The following is a 22,343-nucleotide window of genomic DNA, read 5'->3' on the forward strand; positions in this document are numbered from 1 at the left end:
CCCAGTTTAGTGATAACGGAGACTCAGTGGAATTATATTTCATTTATTTCAATAATAGGAAACTGGGGTTAAAATATGGATTTTGCTTATAAAATACAGGGAGAATGGAAGGAAGGAAGGAAGGAAAGAAGGAAAGAAGGAAAGAAGGAAAGAAGGAAAAGAAACCTTAAAATTTTGTTACCAAATATAAAGGCATGCTTAAGGCGACTACTCTGCTGTCACTGTGTTCAGGTATTATCTTTAGAAATAGGCTTACCTTTTATCTCCTTTGTTTTCATTTGTTTATTTTACACAGAACGGAAGATGTCAAGGAAAATGTGCTGGCAGTTCTACTCATTGTCCTGGTTTCCCTCCTCGGATTTCTGACATTGAACCAAGGCTTTTGCAAGGACATGTGGGTGCTCCTCTTCTGCCTTGTCATGGCCAGCTGCCAGTATTCCCTGTTAAAGGCAAGACCACCTCTAATTCTTACCATCACTAATGTACCCTTGAAATCATGAGATGATGACACAGAGACCTCTGATTTCTGTTCTAGAGCGTTCAGCCTGACCCCGCCTCGCCAATCCACGTAAGTTTCAAATAACGGGCAAGTAGCTTATCTTGTCTGCTTGTGTTAAAGATAGAGGAACAAAACCTATTCAAAAGGCAAAATATATATCAATGTACGTATAGTGAATATATAAATAGAAATATGAATGCATGATTGCCAGATTTGGGCTAGATCTGAGAGCGTGGTGTGGGTGGTAGTCGGGGGGCAAAGGGGGGTAACAGGATGCAGAGGGTCTTTTCTATCCCACTGGCCTCACGTCAGGGCCAACCGTGTAGCCCAGGGGGTGACGACTGGTCTCTACAGTCAGACTGCCTGCTTCTGTTTCCCGGTTCCTCCGCTGAATGTTGGACCCTGAGCAGGATATGTGTACTTGCCCTGTCTCTGTTTCTCTGCATGTCAACAAGGATAATGAAAATGCCTCTAGGGATTGAATAAGATGTTGCTGAGTGAGCGGGAGCTAGCATTCCTGGTAACATCATTGTGTAAGCACTAGTCATTATGCTCTTTACATGAAGCTGATCTCCTGTTCCACCTTTGCAAGAGTATTGTTACTTTTCGTCCACATAACTTTGGGCTAACTTAGAGCGGAGCCTCTGGGCTCACCATACTGATCTGTTGGTGCTCCCGCGTCCTTCTATGAGCATGGTTTCCACTGACCCAGCTGCCCTGCCCCTGCGGGGTGCTGGGGGACGGGGTCTGGCACGGTCCCTGCAGGTACCCCAACTGCACACCTTTGTGCCGAGCCCTTGCCTGGCGGACTTCTCAGCTCTTTGAGGACCTTCCTTCCTTTGTTATGGTGAGCTGTGCCCCTCCCTGCCGAAACCCTTCCAGAGAAAGAAAGCTTGATCTTCCCTCCATTGTGCTTTTAAAAAATTCATATCCAGGATTTAGGAATGCTTTTAAATCTGTGATAGCTCATGTTTAGCTCATAGTAATTAAGAAAGGCTTATAATTGGACGATCACATGGCATACATTGCTATCTTGTTAAATTCCTCTGTTCCCCATAATTGGTTTACATATAATACATCTTCTTTTAGTCCAGAGTCTGAATGTCAAGATAAGTAGAAGCAGCATAATTAGGGTATTAAGATGTATTGTTGTGATTATCATCAGAAATCTGGGTTAGGTGGTGTGTGCAGAGATGGGGAGCTCTGAAGTCTCTTTGCTCAAGCCCACACTGGATGCCGCATCCTCCTCCATCTGCTTCAGGAAATAAAACCTCCTTTCTAGTAATGGCACTTCAGTGTCACCGCTTTCTTGGGTGACTTGGGGGAGGGGTGTTAGATGCTATTAAACACTCATTTCCTGCAGGTACCTTCCGCAATAATGCAGAACATGCTAGGAGAGGTGATGGTGAGGACAACTGCTCAATCCCCGTGGATTTGTCATGGCTGGTAGCAGCCCCCCCTCTGTCATTGCTCTAAACTGGAGTACAGTGCGTCAAGTGGTCTAGCTCCTAAAGGGCCCGGTCAAGCAGCTATCCCTGTATGTGAGCCAGCATGTGCACAGTCAGGGAGTATCTAGAAATGACTTCTCTTACTGTCGTAATCAGACATGTGTTTATTAATTTGCTCACACAGGTTTCTCAGTAGAGTAGCCCCCAATTTGGATTGCCAGTTTGCTCACAGTTCTAGTGGGAAGAGAAAATACGGGAGCTACAGTGTTTCCTCTTGCCATGGCCTGAGCCAGGTGGGCATTGAGAAGGCGGATGCACCATCTCCAGATTATAAATGTGAAAACCTCAGAAAGGAGGTGGTCAGGGGAGCAAACCAAGTCTGGGCACAGAGGCGGCTCTCAGGCCCGCCGCCAATTCTAGCCCTGGGCATCACGTGATGCTTTTCGAAACTACGCTGCTTTGGCTGCTTTGTACGTTGCCGGGAAGGGGTTTTTACCAAATTCAGTCAGTTCTTGCTCTTAGAGCAATTGGCTGATGTTTCTTCTTTGTTTCCTTCCAGAGCACACAGGTGGCGAATTTTGAGCCAGCCGTTCAAACCAGAAGATAGCAAAAATACAAACACTCTGTATATTTCAGATATAAATGCAGGATTAATGATGTGTTAATAGATACGGTACAACAGACCCTGGGCCTGACAGAAATGCATCTGGTTATAAAAGAAAACTTTTATAGGAGAGCTTAAAAAATTGATAGTTTGGGTGGATACTGACAGCATTTGAGGATCAGAGACTCACCATATAATAATGAATGATGAGGCTTTTCACTGACTTATCCAGATCTATACACGGGTCTAACCAACAGTAACCACTGATGATCACCCAGAAAGCAAAGTTCAGTAGGATATCTTTTTTTTTTTTAAAGATTTTATTTATTTATTTGACAGAGAGAGACACAGCGAGAGAGGGAACACAAGCAGGGGGAGTGGGAGAGGGAGAAGCAGGCTTCCCGCAGAGCAGGGAACCCAGTGCAGGGCCGGATCCCAGGACCCCGGGATCACGACCTGAGCCGAAGGCAGACGCTTAACGACTGAGCCACGAGGCGCCCCAGTTCAGTAGGATATCTAAGAGGCAGCAAAAAATGGGCATGTCCTGCACAGAGCCAGACTCAGGTGCCTTTTCCAGCACCTGCAGGGATTCTGAGTGGGTCTGGCTGGGGCAGCACCTGGGAATCTCCACACCCCCCCCGTCGCCAGGTGATGATAATGGTGGTGATTTCAGATGCCACATGAGCAACCCTGGGGTGGTGTGTAGGTTTGGGGATTTGAATCCAGCCTTACCATGTACAAACCCAGAGATCTTGGGCAAGTTATTTCTATGTATCTCAGGTTTTTCACCTGTAAAAGAGGAAATCATGAAACAGGATTGTAAGGGGATTGAACAAGATACTGTGGTCAAGTGCTCAGCATAGTACCTGGTACTGTGGAAGCACTTGACAAATTTTAGCAGTTTTTTGTGGGCAAAATATGGATAATAAGAGCAACCTCAGTTGGATTTGGTAAAGAGTGAATTGGACAATATATATAATGAGGCCAGCACTGGGCCTATAATATAGTAAGTTTCCTGTTTCCTTGCTCATGGTACAAACTCCAAAGAGCAAGGGCTGTAACTTGTTATGTGTTCTATTCAATCAATTCTGGCTACTATACAGTGAAGACATTTGGTACCACTTCCTGTTATTTTAAAAATCACTGGGAATGATTTTTTTTTAAAGATTATATTTATTTATTTGAGAGAGAGAGAGAGAGCATGAGTGGGCAGAGGGAGAAGCAGACTCCCCGCTGAGCAGGGAGCCCGATGCGGGGCTCCATCCCAGGACCCTGAGATCATGACCTGAGCCGAAGGCAGACACTTAACTGACTGAGCCACCCATGTGCCTGGGGAATGATTTTTGTAAATATACTTTTTATTTTAGAACAGTTTTAGATTTACAGAATATTTGGAAAGATAGTACAGAGAGTTCCCATATACCCCACACATTTATCACAACTCGTGAGCTAATATTGATACATTATTAGTAACTAAAATCCATATTTTACTCAGATTTTCTTAGTTTTAACCTAATGTTCCTTTTCTGCTTGAGGATCCAGGATACCACATTGCATTTAGTTATCGTGACAGCTTCTCAGACTTCCCTTTTTTTTTGATGATCTTGACAGTTTTGGGGAGTATTATTGGTCAGGGATTTTGTAGCCCACCCCTCAGCTGGGATTTATCTGATGTCTATCTTATGATTAGACTGGGGTTGTACAACTGTGGGAGCAAGACCATAGAGGGGAAGAGCCATTTTCATCATGTCATGTTGAGGGTACATACTGTCTACGTGACTTACCACGATCTCCTAGTGTTTATCAGAGGAATGATTTTGAATGACATACAAAAATTTTCTCAATCCTCAGTCCTAGAAATAAGAAGGTCGGTCAACTTAGTCTTTAATGGCTCTTGATTGAAAATGAAATTATGTTTACTTCAGTTGGGTATTTACTTTGCTCCAAAAAAAGTGTTCTTTAAAGCCTGTGCCACTCCAAATGGCCTTTTTTGAATTCTTATCTACTGAATTTCTGCCATGAGATAGGGGTGGAACTTAGGTCACCACCCTCCCGTCTGTCTTTCACTGCTGCAGAGGGAAGTGCTGAGGCAGTGGGCAAATGTGTAAGGTAGGTGGGGGCAGAGCGGACGGCACCTTGGCCCCCTCTCTGAGGGTACTGTCTTGGGCACTTCGCTGCCCCCTTGGTTGGACAACATAATCAACCCATTTGTCAAAATTCACAGACCTGAAAGCTAGGAAGTTGGCCCTGAAATACATCATTCTGTGAAATGAAATTGTAAACTATATGAAATTATAAACTGAGCTTACAGAAACTCATTTGCCTGTGCCTTTTCAATTTTTAAAGTAGCTGGTCAGATTTCCACCGTATTTAAATGGAAGTAGCATTTTAACAGTCAGCTGATAGGAATTATTTGGCCTTTTGGTTGCTGCTTATCTCCTCTACTGCCTTCTCTGGAGTGTTTTGGGTTCTCCTCTACACCCCAGGTGGGGAGTCACAGACTACTCACCTGCTCAGGCTTTCCTGGGGCTCTGCTCTCTGTAGGGCAGAGGGTGCCCACCCCGCAGCGTTCCTCCTTTCGTTCCATGCACAGGGGCGACTGAAACGTATCATTAAAAATGCTCAGATGACTCTAAACGGCAGCTGAGTTGCTAACGCTAGAGTAAAAAAGAACTCATCAACAGGCACGGAGAGATGAGATCCGAGTAAACGAACCTGCACCATCGCAAGAAACTATGAAACAGCCATTCCTATGTTAGCGATGGGGGTTCAGCGTCCCTAACACAGTGTCCCAGAGCGGTGGACGGGACGTGGGGTTATTGTTCTCCCCGCTCTCCATGCTCCAGAGCTCTCTTAGGAAAAGTCAACACCCCAAAGCTATTGCTAGTGCTTTCCCCCACACTCTATATTTGCTTCGCAGAATGTGTTTAAAGAATGATTATGGGGGCGCCTGGGTGGCTCAGTTGGTTAAGCAACTGCCTTCGGCTCAGGTCATGATCCTGGAGTCCTGGGATCGAGTCCCACATTGGGCTCCCTGCTCGGCAGGGAGTCTGCTTCTCCCTCTGACCCTATCCCCTCTCATGCTCTCTCTATCTCATTGTCTCTCTCAAATAAATAAATAAAATCTTTAAAAAAAAAAAAAAGAATGATTATGAATGAAATTCTGTGAAGTCAGGCTGAGTCCTTGGGCCTGGGAGGCCCCAGTGGCAAATACTCTCCTCTTCCTGGTTGTTGCTGGGAGCCAGGATGTAGTGGCCAGCGCCCAGGAGCCAAATCCTTGCTCGGCCACACTGCTTCCTGCCCGGGAAGCCGGGGGCAGATTTCTTAATTTGGCAAAAAATTAAGGCATAAAACGTATGCCTCAGTTTACTCGTAGCAGAATGAGAATAATAAATACTTCTTAGCGCTGTACTGAGGATTAACCATGTGGGTAGCATGGGGCCTGGCGTGAGATAAATTCACAGCCGCCAGCAAAAATCCCGGGCCCCTGAACATGGCTGGAGGAGCAGCTGTGCAGCCTCCACAGGTATGAGGGGGCCCTTTGCTGCCCTGCGGACCGAGGAAGCAGAGGACACCCGCGGGCCAAGAGCCTGGAGCTGGCACCTGCGGCCGGCTGAGATGGGCTGGTGTTCACAGCCTGGGTTTCCTCACTGCCGAGGCCCAGTGCACTCCAGATTCTCTGAGCCCCCCTCTTCCTTAGAATAAACGCCTTTTATTTTTTCCTTAACAAGTTTGAAGCATTCAACCAGCCTGATGTCTTGATAAGAGGAGAATTCTAATGGCCTCGTCCCTTAGCCACATGCACCCCCACTCTCCAGAGGGGGGTTCCTGGAGGTGTGGATAGACTCTTTCACCTCACCCTTCTGCTGCACTGCTCCCAAAGCGGGGCGGTGACCTTGTACATGTGGCGGGGGCTGATGGGGAATCCAGCTGCACATGCGGACAGCCTCCAAGATGCCCCACAGCTGAAGCTGGGCGCGCTCCCCCGGGGTATTTTAAAGTTGAAATCACACGGGAAATAGTTGGATGAGTTGTAAAAAAAGACTGATCAGACTTCACCTGGAGGAGCGAGTGGAATTTTCCTACTGGAAAAAAGAAACATCAGTCCTCGGGGGTCTGATGGTTGATTCATATGTGAAACAAGGAATTGGGGAGCAGGGGAATGAATATTTTTAGTAGGCGTTCTTAGGAATCAAGGAAAATAAAAGTGACATCTATGCCACACATTAGTGATATGCTTAGAATGGTTTAGGGACCCAAAACATAGAATGGGAAGTGAAGCGAAGCTTTGGCATGATGATGAGAGCAGGCTCTTTGTCAGGGAGCCAGCCTTAAGTTTTGTCTCATAAATTAAAATTGCGAAGGGAGCATTCCCCTGCCCATAAATAAACTTTGACTTGGCAGATTTAAGATGATATCACAAACTTGTTCAAGACCAGACTTTCAATTCCTAGAAAATGTATTTTTAACCTTTTAGGAAAAGGAAGAATCAGGGCAAGTGGGAGGCAGCTCTTTAATTTTATAGCCTAAATGGTGTCACTTTGAGGAATGTCTCATATGTTTGTGTATTTGTATATTAAGTAGCTGTCTATACCAACCAAGTTAGTTTGCTTTTCACTTGATAAGAAATGCATTAAGATTTCACTTAGGCTTTAGTTTCAATTTTTTTTTAATGCAGAAAAAGTATTCCCATACCCACTAATCTATGACCCAGTTGGATTCAAAAGGAAATTTCTGAAGAGTGCAAATATTCCTTTCAAGACTGAGTCTGGACTCAGGGCCAAACATAGCCAGTCCCCATGGACAGCCTGTGTTTTCCTTCCTATTAAAAGATGGTCTCAGAATAGGACCATTCTATTATAGAAGCAGTGGCAATTTAAATTGCATTTCTAAATATAACTATGTTCAAGGCAGTGACTTTAAATATGCACATGCGAACCCATATCACTTTAATCTTTACTTTTTATACCCAAAGTAGTTCATGAATTGCAAAGAATATTCTCCCCCTAATTCATTTTTGTTGGTTTTTTGAACTTTATGAATTGTGCTTTGGTTTGTGACATATAAATTCTTCATTGGCTTTTGCCCTGGAAAGTTTGATGTTATATCTTTTCCTTAATTTTTCTATTTAAGGAGAAGAATAAAAATGTTTCTACTTCTCCTCATAGCAATATTTTGAGGGCTAAGATGAGATCTGTTAAGTTTTTGGTCTTCCTCAAAGGAAAATGTATATAAATGGTGACTTTTTAAAAATTGGATTATTCCCCCTGTGCTACACTAAGATGTTTTATGCAGTCTCTGCGGGTGTAACTTTGCACCTGTATTAGCTTGCTTTTTAAGACAAGGAAATCGAAGCCCACCACTTATAATTCTGTTTCTTATTAATAGCAGGGCTCAAGTTAGACCATGTAGAGCAAATAAGGGTTTATCTTCATTTTGCCCTTGAAATGAACAATACAAATGGATGTTTCACTATTAGGGACGCATTGCATTAGATCTAGATTGTATCTAAGGGTGGTAATTAAATTTTCGGCTAAATCTTGTTGAGTCTGAGAGGCATAACATTCTTTTTTATATTCTTGTTCTTAATTGTTAGAATAAGTATCAGAGTTTTTTTTTCTTTTCCTGGTGTTTTGTATATATGAATTATGGAGGGAGAGGGGGGAGAATGTGATTTATGTTATAAGTTGTGTGATATGATATGATATGATATGATATGATGTGAATTACTGACTATGAAGCTTTTGTTAATCAAAATAATAGGTACCATTCAGAAATTGTGTTTTTTTCTAGGGACACAACCAAATCATAACATATAGCAGACCAATCTATTTTTGTGTGCTGTGTGGCCTTATTTTGCTTCTTAATACAGGGGCCAAAGCCCGGCACCCTCCCACTTACGTTGTCTATGGCCTGAAGCTCTTCTCTCCAAGGTCCCTCCAGTCAGCTAGGGACCTCTTAATAGGTGAGTGAATTTGGGGGGTGTGGGGAAGAACATAGAGGAGGGTGGATATGTCTCCCCTTTATATTCTGAATCACTAGCGGGAGAAACCTCCTTATGTGGTTACTGGATGAAGAGATGTGCATTTCTCTTTTGGCTTGTACACCTTCAGAAGATGGTCTGGGAGCTGGAGCCCTACACCATCCAATAGCAGAATTATTCTAAAGGATTGTGGTATCCATGACCAAGAAGTAGTAACATTGTAGTATCTGAAGACTGGTCACTATGGTGCCTGGTGTGGGGCATCAGGGGGCTCCCCAGGGTGGGGGTGGTTTTGCCACCAGGGTGGCAGCCACGGCCCCACCCACGTGGCACAGACACTCCTGCAACGCCCAAGGGTACATGGTTCTCAGTCCAGGTGGAGTCCCAGCCTGTCACTGGTCCACTTGGTGCACCTTAAGGTCTAGGCGGTGTTTCATGTAAAATGCTCTGTTTACACAGGTAACCTGCCCAGGGTCATGGTTCGGCACCTGGCTGTTTGAATTCCAGCTCTGCCACTTTGCTAGTTGTGTGACCTTGAGAAAAAATTCAACAGTAATATGGGGACAAAAATAGTACCCACCTCAGAGGTCGGTGCAAGTGAGTTAGTACATTTAAACCTATGAACCAGTGCCGGGCACCAGGTATTAGCTATTATTATTATTATTATTATTATTATTATTATTATTATTATGTGGCAAGGCTGCCCCAGTGTTGCCTGCAGCTCTGAAGACGTGACTGCTCTGAGAATCCTAGTCATGACATCCCAAGGTTGACATGCACGCCAACCTGTGATTGGCTGTGATCACATTGTGCAAATGAGTTGATAAAGGGCACTAGCCGCTGGATCTACCGCTTGCCAGTTGGGTATCTTACTCAAGAGGAGCTTTTCAAAGCCATAGGTCCCATATCATTCTTTCTCTGGCCCCCATGACAACTTCCTGAGCCTCTCAAGTGGGACTGAGAAGGGCACCCAGATATGGCGTATCTTTGTGTTCCTTGTAGGAGAAAACCATGGTAGACATTCCACCCTCTGACTCTCCTTCCGAACCACTATCTCCCCATTCCTCTTCCTCCTGTATTGGCAGCAAACTATTCACTCCCCCATATGCAGCCCCCCACAAGGCAACCTTTGTCTGTGTCCCCAATATCTCTCTTCCTATTACATCATGTGAGGGGCCGAGTAGCTTCTTAATAGCGAAGGGTCAGGCACCATGTTTAGAGAATCTCTGAGCTCAAGTAGGAAACAGAAACATATTGGGGGGAAAAAAGAACTGATCCCATGATTAGATTCCCAGGCAGTGCTTCTTGCCCAAGAATATTTGCTTCTACCCTTTCTGATATTTTTCAGTTTACTTTTTTATATTACTTGAAGTTCCTTCAGTTGGAACACACACACACACACACACACACACACACTCCCATGCACACACACACCCCAAGAAAGACTTCCAGATACTTTTACCTTCTTATAAAGGAGCTCACCCATCTCCCTCCTGAGATTAGCTGCAAGAAAAGAGAGCTTCAGGAGACACAGATGCCCAGGCACGGTTGTGCATGCTGGAGACCATCCTTTCCTGCTGTCTTCTTGCAGATAGTAGTGCTGGAGTCCAGAGCTCAAGGGCCCACGTGGGTCTCGGGATTAGCAGTGGAGAGGGCAGGAAAGCATTTTGGAAAGTGTTCGAGAAACATGTGTCCATGTCAAAATGTTGCCTCTGCTCTCTGCAGTGCACGCTCAGTCTTGGGTACCCCATGACCATCTTTTCCCAGGTTCTCGAGCATGGGTTAGTGTTCCTAGACCTGGAGCCCTGACTACCTTGGCGCCTCCTCATCTCATCCTCATGCCTCATGTTCCTGTTCTGTGGCGCCCCTGACCCCTTTGACCAAGCTAGTTGATGGCCCATTTCCCCTAAGCTTGGCCCCATCTTCTGTCCCCCCATAACCCATACTTTCCATAGCACCAGACCCATTTCATAGTGGTCTGCTTCACTTGTGATTGTTTGACTAATGTCTGTGCCCTCGCTAGCCTGTGTCCTGCTGGGTAAGTACAAGGCAGAGCCCAAGCCTCCTTTCTCATACCGAATCCCTGGCACCCCGTGCTGTGTCTGGTAAATATAGGCACTGAAGAAATGTTTATTGAGTGGATGAACTGATGAACACAAGTGTGCTTTAAGTATTAAGGAAATTAATGTATGGGTGAACTTTTGGAATACTCATTCATAGATCAGGGAAAGCTCACCATCATTCTCGGACTGTTCACCTCGGCCCTTACAGTAAGTAGGGACCTAATACACACCTATTGATGATTTGGAGAACAAGGAAGAAAAGCATGACATACATTCCATTTAGAAATTGTTTTTCTGTACACGGGTGTCTTTCATTTCTCTTTTTCTTTAATTTGCTACTATAAATGAGCCAATGCCACTGAATACATATAGTTATCTTGGCATAGCAGATTTGCCGTGGCATCAGAAGGTGAAATGTTATTAGGGCTCAAAAAGTAAGACCTTAATGTACTTGGTAAAAGCCCGAGGTCTTGCTTTTAGCAGAAACCCTTGTTCTAAAATAAGCTACTGGCTGTGTGTATTCTTATTTTATTTTTCTTCGAACCAATTCCGTGGAGGAGTGGAGATGGGGCGGGGAATATGGCCTTCCTTATCTTTCTATCTGGAATCCCTTTTCCTCATTAAAGCTTTTCTTTAAGAGATATTTTTGTCTGCTTGTCAACGGTAACAAGTAAAAATAGTGATAAATAATCTAGCAAGCCAACTAAATGACTTCTGGGATAAAGAAAAATGGAAAAAGAGAACAATAGCAATCCCCATGGAGTGAATGTGTTAAACACACTAATTTGCACTGAGCAGGAAAAGACTGTGGAAAAAATTTAGAACAATTAGGAATGGGAGGAAGGCCATAGAGGTGTATACTGATTTTCTGACTTGAGGAGGGAAAAGCAAGGGCAACTCAAAGTCATTCATTCTTCTTTGTGGAGCCTTTCCACCTTCTGTCCCTCACTACCAAGGGATCTGAGTGTATATAGCTGCTGCCATTGTTAGGTTCAGAAACTAACAAGGAGAGAAGAAAAAATGAGGAGAGAACAGAAGGGTATTGGGATGAAGAAGTAGTGTAGGTTTCCTATAGCTGCCATAACAAAGTAATGCTAATGGGTGGCTGAGAACATCAGAGATTTATTGTCTCATAGTTCTGGAGGCCAGGAGTTTAAAATCTCTGAAGACACAAGGGAAGGACTTCTCCGGGCCTCGCTCCTTGGCTCGTAGATGGCCTTGTCCCTGTGTCTGTCCACATCGTCTTCCCTCTGTGTGTGTGTGTCTGGCTCTATGTCCAAATTCCCCCTTTTTATAAGGACATCAGGCGTATTAGACCAGGGCCCACCCTAATGACCTCATTGTAACTTGATCATGAGCCAAGACCCTATTACCAAGTGAGGTCACGTTTACAGGTACTGTTTTGGAGGGACACGATTCAGTCCTTTTAACAAGGAGCATTTAAGAAAAAGGACAAGAGAGAAGCAGGAACTAAGCACACTTGACCTTGTTTCCCATCGTGTGGTCAAAGGTGCTATGTGCCTCTCATGCTGTGATCCTCCTCTGGCTGGTGCTGGGGGGTGTGAAATGTTTCTTAAAGTTGTGCCTTACTGCTGATATTTCTGGTACAGGAAAGCACTCCTGCTTTCCGCGCAACACCATCAACCTGAGGTGGATGCGAGGGAGACGAGGCAACAGAGGAAGGGGGCAGGAAAGGAGCAGGGAGTATCCGTGGGTGCTGCTTTGGGCCTGAGCTGACCCTGCCCCCTCTGCCTGCCAGGGCAGAAGGGGCCGAATGTGAGCCAGTGGTGGGAGATGATCCAGGCGGAAATCGGGTAGGTGGGAAAGGTGGAGAAGCTCCTCATCCTATTTAAGGCGAGGAGAGGAGCATCTCAAAGCCGAGCATCTCAGTCAGATAATAGAACAACAGAAGAAGGTGGGATGTACGCTGACAGGAGGTGGGGAACTTGGGGGCCAAACGTGGGGACATAAGACAAAGTCAGTGGCAGGGACTTGTTGATTTTATAGGGGGGGCAGGGAGGGGAATTAAAGACATAGAAACACTGAGGGTAATATTCTTACATAATTTTTCCTTCTAAGACCCCTCCTGTATATTCAAAATACTCCTGTGCACACTTCTTTTTCATTAAAAGGCACAAAATTTTGTCTTTATTTCTGGGAGTAAGGGGAAGAGATCTCTGAATCGGTCCTCCTTAGCTTGCTCAGTCAGAGTTGGTGACCTCTGGGCTGGAATTTTTATTTATTTATTTGTTTATTTCTTTATTTATTTTTATTATGTTATGTTAGTCACCATACAGTACATCATTAGTTTTTGATGTAGTGTTCCATGATTCATAGTTTTGTATAACACCCAGTGCTGAATGTAATACATGTCCCCCTTAATACCCATCACCTGGCTAACCCATCCCCCCACCTCCTCCCCTCTAGAACCCTCAGTTTTTTTTCTCAGAGTCCATAGTCCTTCATGGTTCATCTCCTTCTCTGATTCTGCCCCTCTTCATTTTTCCCTTCCTTCTCCCTAATGTCCTCCATGCTATTCCTTATGTTCCATAAATAAGTGAAACCATATGATAATTGACTTTCTCTGCTTGGCTTATTTCACTTAGCATAATCTCCTCCAGTCCCATCCATGTTGATGTAAAAGTTGGGTATTCATCCTTTCTGATGGCTAATATTCCATTGTATATATGGACCACATCTTCTTTATCCATTCGTCTGTTGAAGGGCATCTCGGCTTTTTCCACAGTTGGGCTATTGCGGACATTGCTGCTATGAACATTGGGGTGCATATGGCCCTTCTTTTCACTACATCTGTGTCTTTGGGGTAAATACCTAGGAGTTCAATTGCTGGGTCATAGGGTAGCTCTATTTTTAATTTTCTGAGGCACCTCCACACTGTTTTCCAAAGTGGCTGTACCAACTTGCATTACCACCAACAGTGTAAGAGGGTTCCCCTTTCTCCACAACCTCTCCAACATTTGTTGTTTCTTTCCCTGTCCATTTTGGCCATTCTAACTGGTGTAAGGTGGTATCTCAATGTGGTTTTGATTTGAATTTCCCTGATGGCTAATGATGATGAACATTTTTTCATTTGTATGGCTGGAATTTTTAATACTTTCCACCAGCGTAACTTCAGTGAAAGTCTACAAAAGGGGCCCGGCTTTGTAATTATCCCACAGATGAGGAAGCCAAGAGGTCTTCAATTCTTAGTGTCCTATTTCAAAAGGAGCATGAGCAAAGCTGGAGTGTGCCCCGAGGAACATAGCCACTGGGGCTGCACTGCATCTGGAGTTGGGGCAAAAGAGTGGGATGTCCACGCAGTGGCGGTTCTCTGTCGTAGCGGTAATAACTAGTCCCGGCCCATGGCAGATGCATTATGGCTCACTGCAAGATAGGCCTGTAAAATGGTTTGGGTTAGAGCTGTCCAGTGGTAGCATGGGCTTTGCCTAGTGAAGCACGGAGGTCCTGACTTGGAAGGGGCTCAGGCAGGAAGAGGTGGTTGGCTGTCCATTGTAGAAGGCACTGCATGGGTCCTTCTTAGATCCGAGACTTTTATGTTTTATGTTTGTGCTTAGGACCGTGACCCCCAACCTACAACAATGCAGCTTCAAAAATGCCACCCTTAGAGATAGGTGGAGGTTTGGGGACTACTTACTGGAATGTACCCCTCTCCTCTGCCCAGAGAGACCTCACATTTGTCTTCTCTATGTGTCTTCTCTATAGACTGTTTCTGGGGCTCGATATAGTCCACAGGCAGGATAATTAGTTAACACCAGATACAGCATGTTGGAGACACACAATGTATATATTCCCATCAACTCCTTAGGTTTCAGTTTTATTTCCATGTTATTTTAATTCTGCTTGTTTTCACCCCAAAGCTGCAACTGCAATAGTCATGGGATAGAATAGTAACGAATATCATTATTCACATTTAAAAAAAGAAACAAGCAAGTTGTAATGTTTTTATTTGTAAATGTTGCTTATAAAGAAATGGAACAGTACCAGAAGTTTCTGCATTTATGGTAATTATTAGGGAAAACGAAGAGTAGCAGTGAGAGAAAATTATACACCCTCTCAGTGGTATGCTAAGAAAAAAAAATCTTTGTTCACAGGCAAAATTGCCGACAACCACAGGGACTATTTTTTTTTTTAACTTTTGGAAGAAGGTCAAAATGACCTCAGCAACTTCAAGTGTGATTTTCTAATTGCCCTACTAACGCAGGAAGCGTTTCGCTGCCTTTTTTTTTTTTTAATTTTTTTTTTAAGATTTTATTTATTTATTCATGACAGACAGAGAGAGAGAGAGAGGCAGAGGGAGAAGCAGGCTCCCAAGGAGCAGGGAGCCCGATGTGGGACTCAATCCCAGGACCCTGGGATCATGACCTGAGCCGAAGGCAGACGCTTAACCATCTGAGCCACCCAGGCGCCCCTCGCTGCTTTTTTAGTCACGTGATCTGCAGCCTGACAGATGAGATGCGTGGCCTCTGCCTCACTCTCCTTCCACCTCCCTGGCTTCAGTTTTAAAGCCTAGAGATCTCCTTCTCTAATACATCCTGGAGAGGAGCTAGATCCTGGGCTCCACAGTGACTGTTGCCTCCTACTGTGGTTGCAGGGAGCTCCCATGCTGCGAGCCTCTCACCGTCGGATCATCCTCGAGCCATGATTCACTGGCTCTGATTCTTTGCGCTTCCATAGCTGGGGTTTCATTACCTAATGTATTTCTTACAGAGAACGCTTCCTTACCTCTGCTTTGCTGAGCAGTTTCTAATATTCAGCCGCCTTTAATTTTATTTGACATCCATACTTTTCCCTGGAGTTTTTCCTTCTTGGTGTCATTTTTGCCACATGCACACAGCTCTTGAGAACGTGAACCAATGCAACCTCAAAGCGTCTTCTGTACACCCCTACCCTGGCCATGAGTACTCCATGGTATAGTGCAGCATGTCATCTTTCCTGCTGGGTCTGAGTCTCAAAGTTGAGAGAAGTATTAGTCAGTCTGCTTGAAATTATATGGGAATACAATTTTGATGCTCCTGTGTTCTATAATTAAATTTCTTATTATAAAAGATTTATTTATTTATTTTAGGGAGAGAGAGAGAGCCAGGGGGTAGGGGCAGAGGGAGAGGAGGAGAGAGAATCCCAAAGCAGACTCCTTGCTGAGTGCGGAGCCCCACATGGGGCTCGATCCCAGGATCTTGAGATCATGACCTGAGCTGAAACCAAGAGTCGGCCGCCCAAACCACTGAGACCACCAAGTGCTCCAAATTTCTATTTATTTCTTACATCTTTCCCCTATCTCTGATTTCCATTCACAAAACCTGAAAAAAAGAAATTGTGTCCTATTATGTCCAGCAGATCAGTATTTGTATCTTATTGCCTACTTTGATTGAAAAGTGGATTCCTCACAGATGCTCTAGGTTATTACAATATCGTTGAAATCTTGCCACAGAAAACATTACAGCAAAATCACCATGTGTATCAAAATATGGCTCCAACCCCAAGAGAGTTGGAACAGGTCCTTGGTGTTGTTGTGGAAGGGTTTGTCCCATATTTATTTTCAGGTGACTATTAGCAGGAGCATGGGACATATGAAGACTCTCTTTTCTACAATTTCATGATGAAAAGTTTGCATTTCTGATTTTTCAGAAATAGCTGAACCCCTCTCCCCCCATCATCCCCACTCCCACTGTCGACTGTGGTCTATGTACAGTGTTAGCACACAATTCCAAAGTTCAAGCATATGGGATTTCAAATCAAATTTCCTTAGTTTTATTAGGGCTTACCAGGATCAAACTTCATTGACATTCTCCTCAATAAACTGAGAAGACAGATGTGTTACAGCAGAAGGAATGGCAGTTTCTGGGTTTCTATGAAATCCAACTTACATAGACTTGAGGGAGAGACAGGGACAGGGACAGAGCTGTAAAATGCAGCTCTAGCACATTCAATTTCCTCTAACAAATGATCTCTGAAACGTCGAATCCTGGCATGTGGATGTCTTATCGAGTTGCACTGTTCCAAATTTTGGGAGGGGGCACAGTCTTCCTCTGGTCAGGCAGGGTTGCCTTCATGTCCCAGATGCTCCGGTCCCAGGAAGTCAGGCCCTTCACTGTCCCACTGTCACTGTTTGTGGTTTCTTAATCACCACCCTCCCCTGTTCGCCTGCAAACCTGGAGTTCCCACTGAACTTGAATTTGCAGGCGGCGTTCAGGTGTGGCGACTCTCAGCACCTCAAGTGCTCCCGCTGACAGAAGCACAAAATGAGGAGCCCCTGGCTCCCATTTTTACACCCCCCACCCCCGTGCAGGGAGAGACCTGCGTACCTATTGCCTTTAGCTTTACCTGTTCCTGGATTTGCCCAGTTTCTTCCCCCCACCCTCATGCCCCTCAAGTGCAAGCCCACTCTTGCACACTGTGGACTGGCCCACTGTCTCCCTCACCATCTGAGGTCTCTGCTCAGTCCTGGGCTCGCCTGTGTTCTTTGCCTGGGCCTCTTCCTCAGACGCAGCCCCTTGTTACTTCCAACGGCGCATTTCCGCTTGGCCCGCAGACCTTCCTCCTGTGGGTGCGAGGAGTCCAGTATTGCCTCCAGGACGCGGGCAGGGGGGCGGCTGAGAGCTGGAAGGGGAGCAGGCAGGATTGCCTCGGGGACCTGGGGACCAGCAGCTGCACACTTACTGTCCATTTTGTCTGTTCACTTCCAGTATTTTTATATTGCTTCCCTGCAATCTCCCTCCTCGGGCTCTTCCCGCAGATCAACACTTTCTGCATTTATCTTTTGGAACAAATTGACATGCTATTTTTTGGAGGTTCTGGTAAGTCGTCTACATCCTACTCTTCCTGTAAAGGAGTCTAAAGTTTTGATAAGGGCTGAATGGAATGAGAGTCTGGACAGCTCGGTTTTCTTTGTCCTGAACACTGAGCTATTTCTTGTGTGCACCTGGACAGACAGGGGACCCTGGTCTCCCCCCCTGTGTGGACCCTCCCTTGACATAGCACCTTAGATTCCCACCATGGTGGCTAAAACCTCACCCAGTCCTTACCTGCAGACTTTGTGCAGATTGCTTAACTGTAAAGTTTACTCTTCTCTAAATGAAATAAACACACGGATCTCACAGAGTCGCTGTAAGAATGAAATGAAATTGTACATAAAGAGCTACAGCATAGCTGGTGATCCGGTACTGTTCCTGTCTCATCACACACACACACACACACACACACACACACACACACACACACGCACACACACAACGAGCACTGCTTGTTTGTTAGATCGCTCTCTCTCTGTCTAGCCCCCCTTTCTTCTGCGGGAACCTTCATCTGTGATGTTTATTTCGGCCAGCAACTCTCAACTGAAAGCAAGGAGGTCTCCCTCCCTCCACGCTGGACATGTTCACACAGTCTTCTAAGAATGTTGCCAAAAATTCTTTTTCAATGCTTTTCTCCAGAAGTTTTAGTAAATGGTCAGTCTCTCTCTTTTTTTTTCTTTCTTGTATTAAGTCATCCAGTGCTTTTGACTGATCCCATGGAGGTATTCTTTGCCCCTTTGGCAGCATTTTGCACTCGAAAGCTACAACCTTGTCTTTGCACTTTCTTCCATGTATTGATTGTGAGACTGTTGGTGTTTGTGTTGCAGCTGTTTGTGGGATGACATCGGCTATTTACAGCGTGGCCCGGAGTGCCGCGGCCACTGGCCTGCTCCACGCATTCTGCTTCAGTGCCGTGAAGGTAGGTGTGAGGCCCGAGGGCCTTCTCCCTTCTCCTTGCATCCATTAAATCAACTGGTGGTTTAAGTGAACAGATATTTTCCTCTAATTACAAAAGAAATGGGATCTGAGCACATCAGGAAGAGCAGGGCCTGGTGGGTGGCGCCTCGGTGGTATTGGAAGACCCCTTAAGCTATCTGATTTGCCAGGGAGCACTGGCCCCCTTCCACACGTGTCTCTTGGCATCGTTACTGACCCTGCAGGGGCCTCTGCTGAGCACGGTGGTCAACAGGACCTGTGTGTTTACCTTCTCTGCTTTCTGGAATGTCGCTCAAAAGATGGGAAAGAGATAAAATTGCCTGAAGCTTCGCGGACAGAGAACAGGAGAGGATATGATAGCAACAAAATTTTAAAATCTAGAAAACAGATGGCCCGTCGATTTATCCAGATGGAAAAAGTTGAAGCTTAGGCTGGCAGCAGGGGAGGCCTGAGAGGATGAAAAAACAAGATGAGCGTTAACTTTGGGAAAACACAAAAGTTGTGTCCGAAAAGAAAGGTAACGATTGTGCACGTGTGGCTCAGCTGTGAGTAACAGTTTGCATTTATGGTGCTCTGAATAACGCTTACATCTATAATGGAAGAACAGGGGAGTGTGTGGTTGTGGATGTGTGTTTGTATGTGAGTGTGTATGAGTGTGAGCGTGGGGACCATCTTAATCTAGTCTTCTGTACTGGCAAGTCGGCAAATAATATCTAAAATTGGAAAAAGTCAAGAAATAACAAACAAGCACGTTACTTGGGAATAGGGAGGGTCATAGGTGCAGAAGAAATAGCTGGAAGGCATTGCCTTCAGGAAGCAGGCATTTGGGCCATGAGGTGCTGTAGGCAGGGGACACTCCTGCTCATTTTCAGTGTCATAGTACTGTAGAGTTTCCGTAATGTCTGAAGGTAGTAACACCCATAATGTTGTCAGGGGCATCTTCATTCGGGAAAAACGTTAGTTAATATTACATATATTTCTTGAGTTGATGAACATCCTACATTTACTGTTTTAAACAACAGATACCTCTTTGATAAAATAAAAATCAAACCTAAAAAAAGCAAATAAAAATAAGGCATGTTCCAAAGGGTTTTTAATATCTATCCAATGACACTTCTTAGCTAACTTCTTAAAAAGGGTTCCTTAAAATCCTATTAAACGCATGGTTGTGGGTGGCAGGAAGATAATTGTTTCCCATTGTGCAAAGGAAGGAGTGCAATATGATTGTCTCCCAGGGCATTCCCACGGAATCTCTCTGTGATCATCCACAGCGTGATTTCCTCCTTCACTCCTTCCATCCTTTGCATGTAGATGTTTTCTTTTGGAGAAAGAAAGGGGGAGGAAGATGAAGATTCCCTCTTCTAATACACAAAGGTAATTGATGTGCTATTGGTGACCCTGTCGCCACATTTATCCTATCGTGCAGAACAACAGTTACATAACGAATCGATGTTCTTTTTTTTTGCATGCATTTCTTTATTCTGTCACAGGACCCCAGGTATTTTATTCAGGAAAAGTACTTGTGTAGTTCTTTTCTGAGTCCTTGCACTTCTGAGGACCTCTTTCTACTGCCTTTTGGTAAAACAGCTGCGTATAAAATTTTGGGGTCACAAGCTCTTACTTGCAGGGCCCCTTGTATAGTACTTACTCTGTTGTGTTTCAGTGTTTGTTTACATATTTATTTTTCATCCCCTTTTCATTTTTTTACTTTAAAATTTTTTAAAGATAGAAGTATTTTTGAAGGTTTTTTTATTTTGTTTTAGTTTAATTCCAGTTAGTTAACATACACTGTTATATTAGTTTCAGGTGTACAAGACAGTGATTCAACACTTCCATACAACACCTGGTGCTCATTACAACAGGTGTACTCCTTAATCCCCAGCACCTGTTTCACCCATCCCCCCACCCATCTGCTCTCTAGTAACCATCAGTGTGTTCTCTATAGTTAGGAGTCTGTTTCTTGGTTTATCTCTCTCTCTTTCTCTTTTTCCCTTTGCTTATTTGTTTTGTTTCTTAAATTCCATATATGAGTGACTTATTTCCCTTAGCATTATACTCCTAGCTCCATCCATGTCATTGCAAATGGCAAGATTTCATTCTTTCTATGGCTGAATAACATCCCATCATGTGTAAATACCACATTTTCTATAAACATTTGTTTATAGGTATTAGTGTGGATATATGTTTTTATTTATACATAGATACCTAGGAGTGGTATTGATGGTTCAAATGGTTAGTTAATATTTAGCTTTTTAAGAAACTGCCAAACTGTTCTCCAAAGTGTTCCATTTTTGATCCCCTCATAATCTTTGAGATTTCCAAGTGTTCCAGATTCTTTCTAGCACTTAATATTTTAATAGTTCTTAAAAATAGTACTCCTTCTAGTATAAACTAGTGTCTAATTGTAGTTATAATTTGCATTTCTCTAATAATGAGTGCTGTTGAGTAGGCTTCATATGCTCGCTTGCTGCTTGTGTTATCTTCATTGGTGAAAAATATGTTAAAGTCTTTTGCCCATTAAAAAATTGCATTACATGTTCTTATTGAGATATAAGAATTTTTTACATGTTCTGAATGCAAGTCCTTTATCAAATATATATGCACATATATTTTTTTCTAGTTCTTGGCTCGTCTATCCATTTCATTAACAGCATTTTTCAAAGAGCACAAGTGTTTAATTATAAGGAAATCCAATTTGTCAATTATTTATTTTATGGTTTGTACTTTTTATGTCCTATCTAAAAAATATTTACCTAACACGAGGTCACAAATATTTTTTCCTAAAAGTTTGATAGTTGTAGCTCTTACGTTTAGATCTGTGGTCCAGTTTGAGTTGATTTTTATGTATGATATGAGGTAGAGATTGAGATTCACTAGCACAATTGTTGAAAAGACTCACCTTTCCCCATTGAATTACCTTGGAACCTTTGTGAAAAAATAATTACCGGCTTCTAGTTTCTGGTCCAGTATGTGAGGAGTTTAGAAGTTGTAACTCCATCCTAACAATAAGTAAATAGCTGAACAAACTAAAAAACCAACAACTCTTTTTAAGTCCATCAGAGAAGGCAAGAAGCAAGCAAATTGCTGCTTCCAAAATTGGAAAGACGGACAGGTAGATGCAGGGAATCACATCCCACTGGAACCGGAACCCAGGAGCAGAAACCTCTGTGGGAATGAGTCCCAGGGCAGGAAAACCTGAACTGTCATCAAGGAATTGCTGAAAGCTCAGTGTGGGCAAGTCTCCAGGGGGGACCCAGTCATCAGAGAGAGCCCACACTTCTGTGGGTTTTACCTCCAGGAGCTTGAACAGGTTCTCCCAGTGAATATCAGAGAAAAGTCCTCTCATGCTTTCAGCAGGTGGAGGGTAAGAGGAAAACATTTTGAAATATATCAGAGCATTAGTCTCTTCTTCTTAACAAGGCCTGCCCTCAAGATTTCACCACAGCCTGAACTACTCAGATTTTTTCAGAGCCTAACTGACTTGGAGGAAGGGAAATGCCAAACTCCAGTTGGCTCTAGCCTTCCACGTAGGCAAAAGGAAATACCAACTCCAATCCAACCCATTCTGGCCATTCTGTCCCACCTAAGATGGGGACGGGATTCAGAAACATGAAGTTCATGGTCCAGAGGCACAGGGTCACTAAAAGACTAAGAAGTGATCATAGGACTATAGAATACTTCTCCCCATACACCTTAACACCACATCAGTAAAGGCTGGTTTATCACAGTTCCTTTTACCCAGTAGTAAAAAATTACGAAGCGTACTAAAGGCATAAAACACAGTTTGAAGGGATAGAACAAGCATCAGAATCAGATTTAGATATGGCAGGGATGTTGGAATTATCAGATTGGAAATTTAAAACAATTATGATTAATATGCTAATGATTCTAACGAATGAAGTAGACAGCCTGTAAGAACAGATGGGCAAGATGGAAGAAGGAAATTTTAAGCAACATAAATTTATGTTGCTTAAGATGGAAATTTTAAGGAAGAGCCAAAA

General features: G+C 43.9%; 1 protein-coding gene across 1 annotated transcript in view; it reads left to right on the forward strand.

Moving 5' to 3' along the window:
- PCNX2 (pecanex 2) overlaps positions 1-22,343 on the forward strand; it is a 302,267-nt gene that overhangs the window by 84,166 nt on the left and 195,758 nt on the right. The window contains exons 11-15 of the mRNA XM_021696119.1: positions 296-449; positions 536-568; positions 8,345-8,516; positions 17,302-17,412; positions 18,234-18,325. Of these exons, the coding sequence (XP_021551794.1) occupies positions 296-449; positions 536-568; positions 8,345-8,516; positions 17,302-17,412; positions 18,234-18,325 (562 nt within the window). The remainder of the gene's footprint in view (positions 1-295; positions 450-535; positions 569-8,344; positions 8,517-17,301; positions 17,413-18,233; positions 18,326-22,343) is intronic.

Source organism: Neomonachus schauinslandi, chromosome 6 (assembly GCF_002201575.2).
Source record: "Neomonachus schauinslandi chromosome 6, ASM220157v2, whole genome shotgun sequence".
In the NCBI taxonomy this organism is placed as follows: domain Eukaryota; kingdom Metazoa; phylum Chordata; class Mammalia; order Carnivora; family Phocidae; genus Neomonachus; species Neomonachus schauinslandi.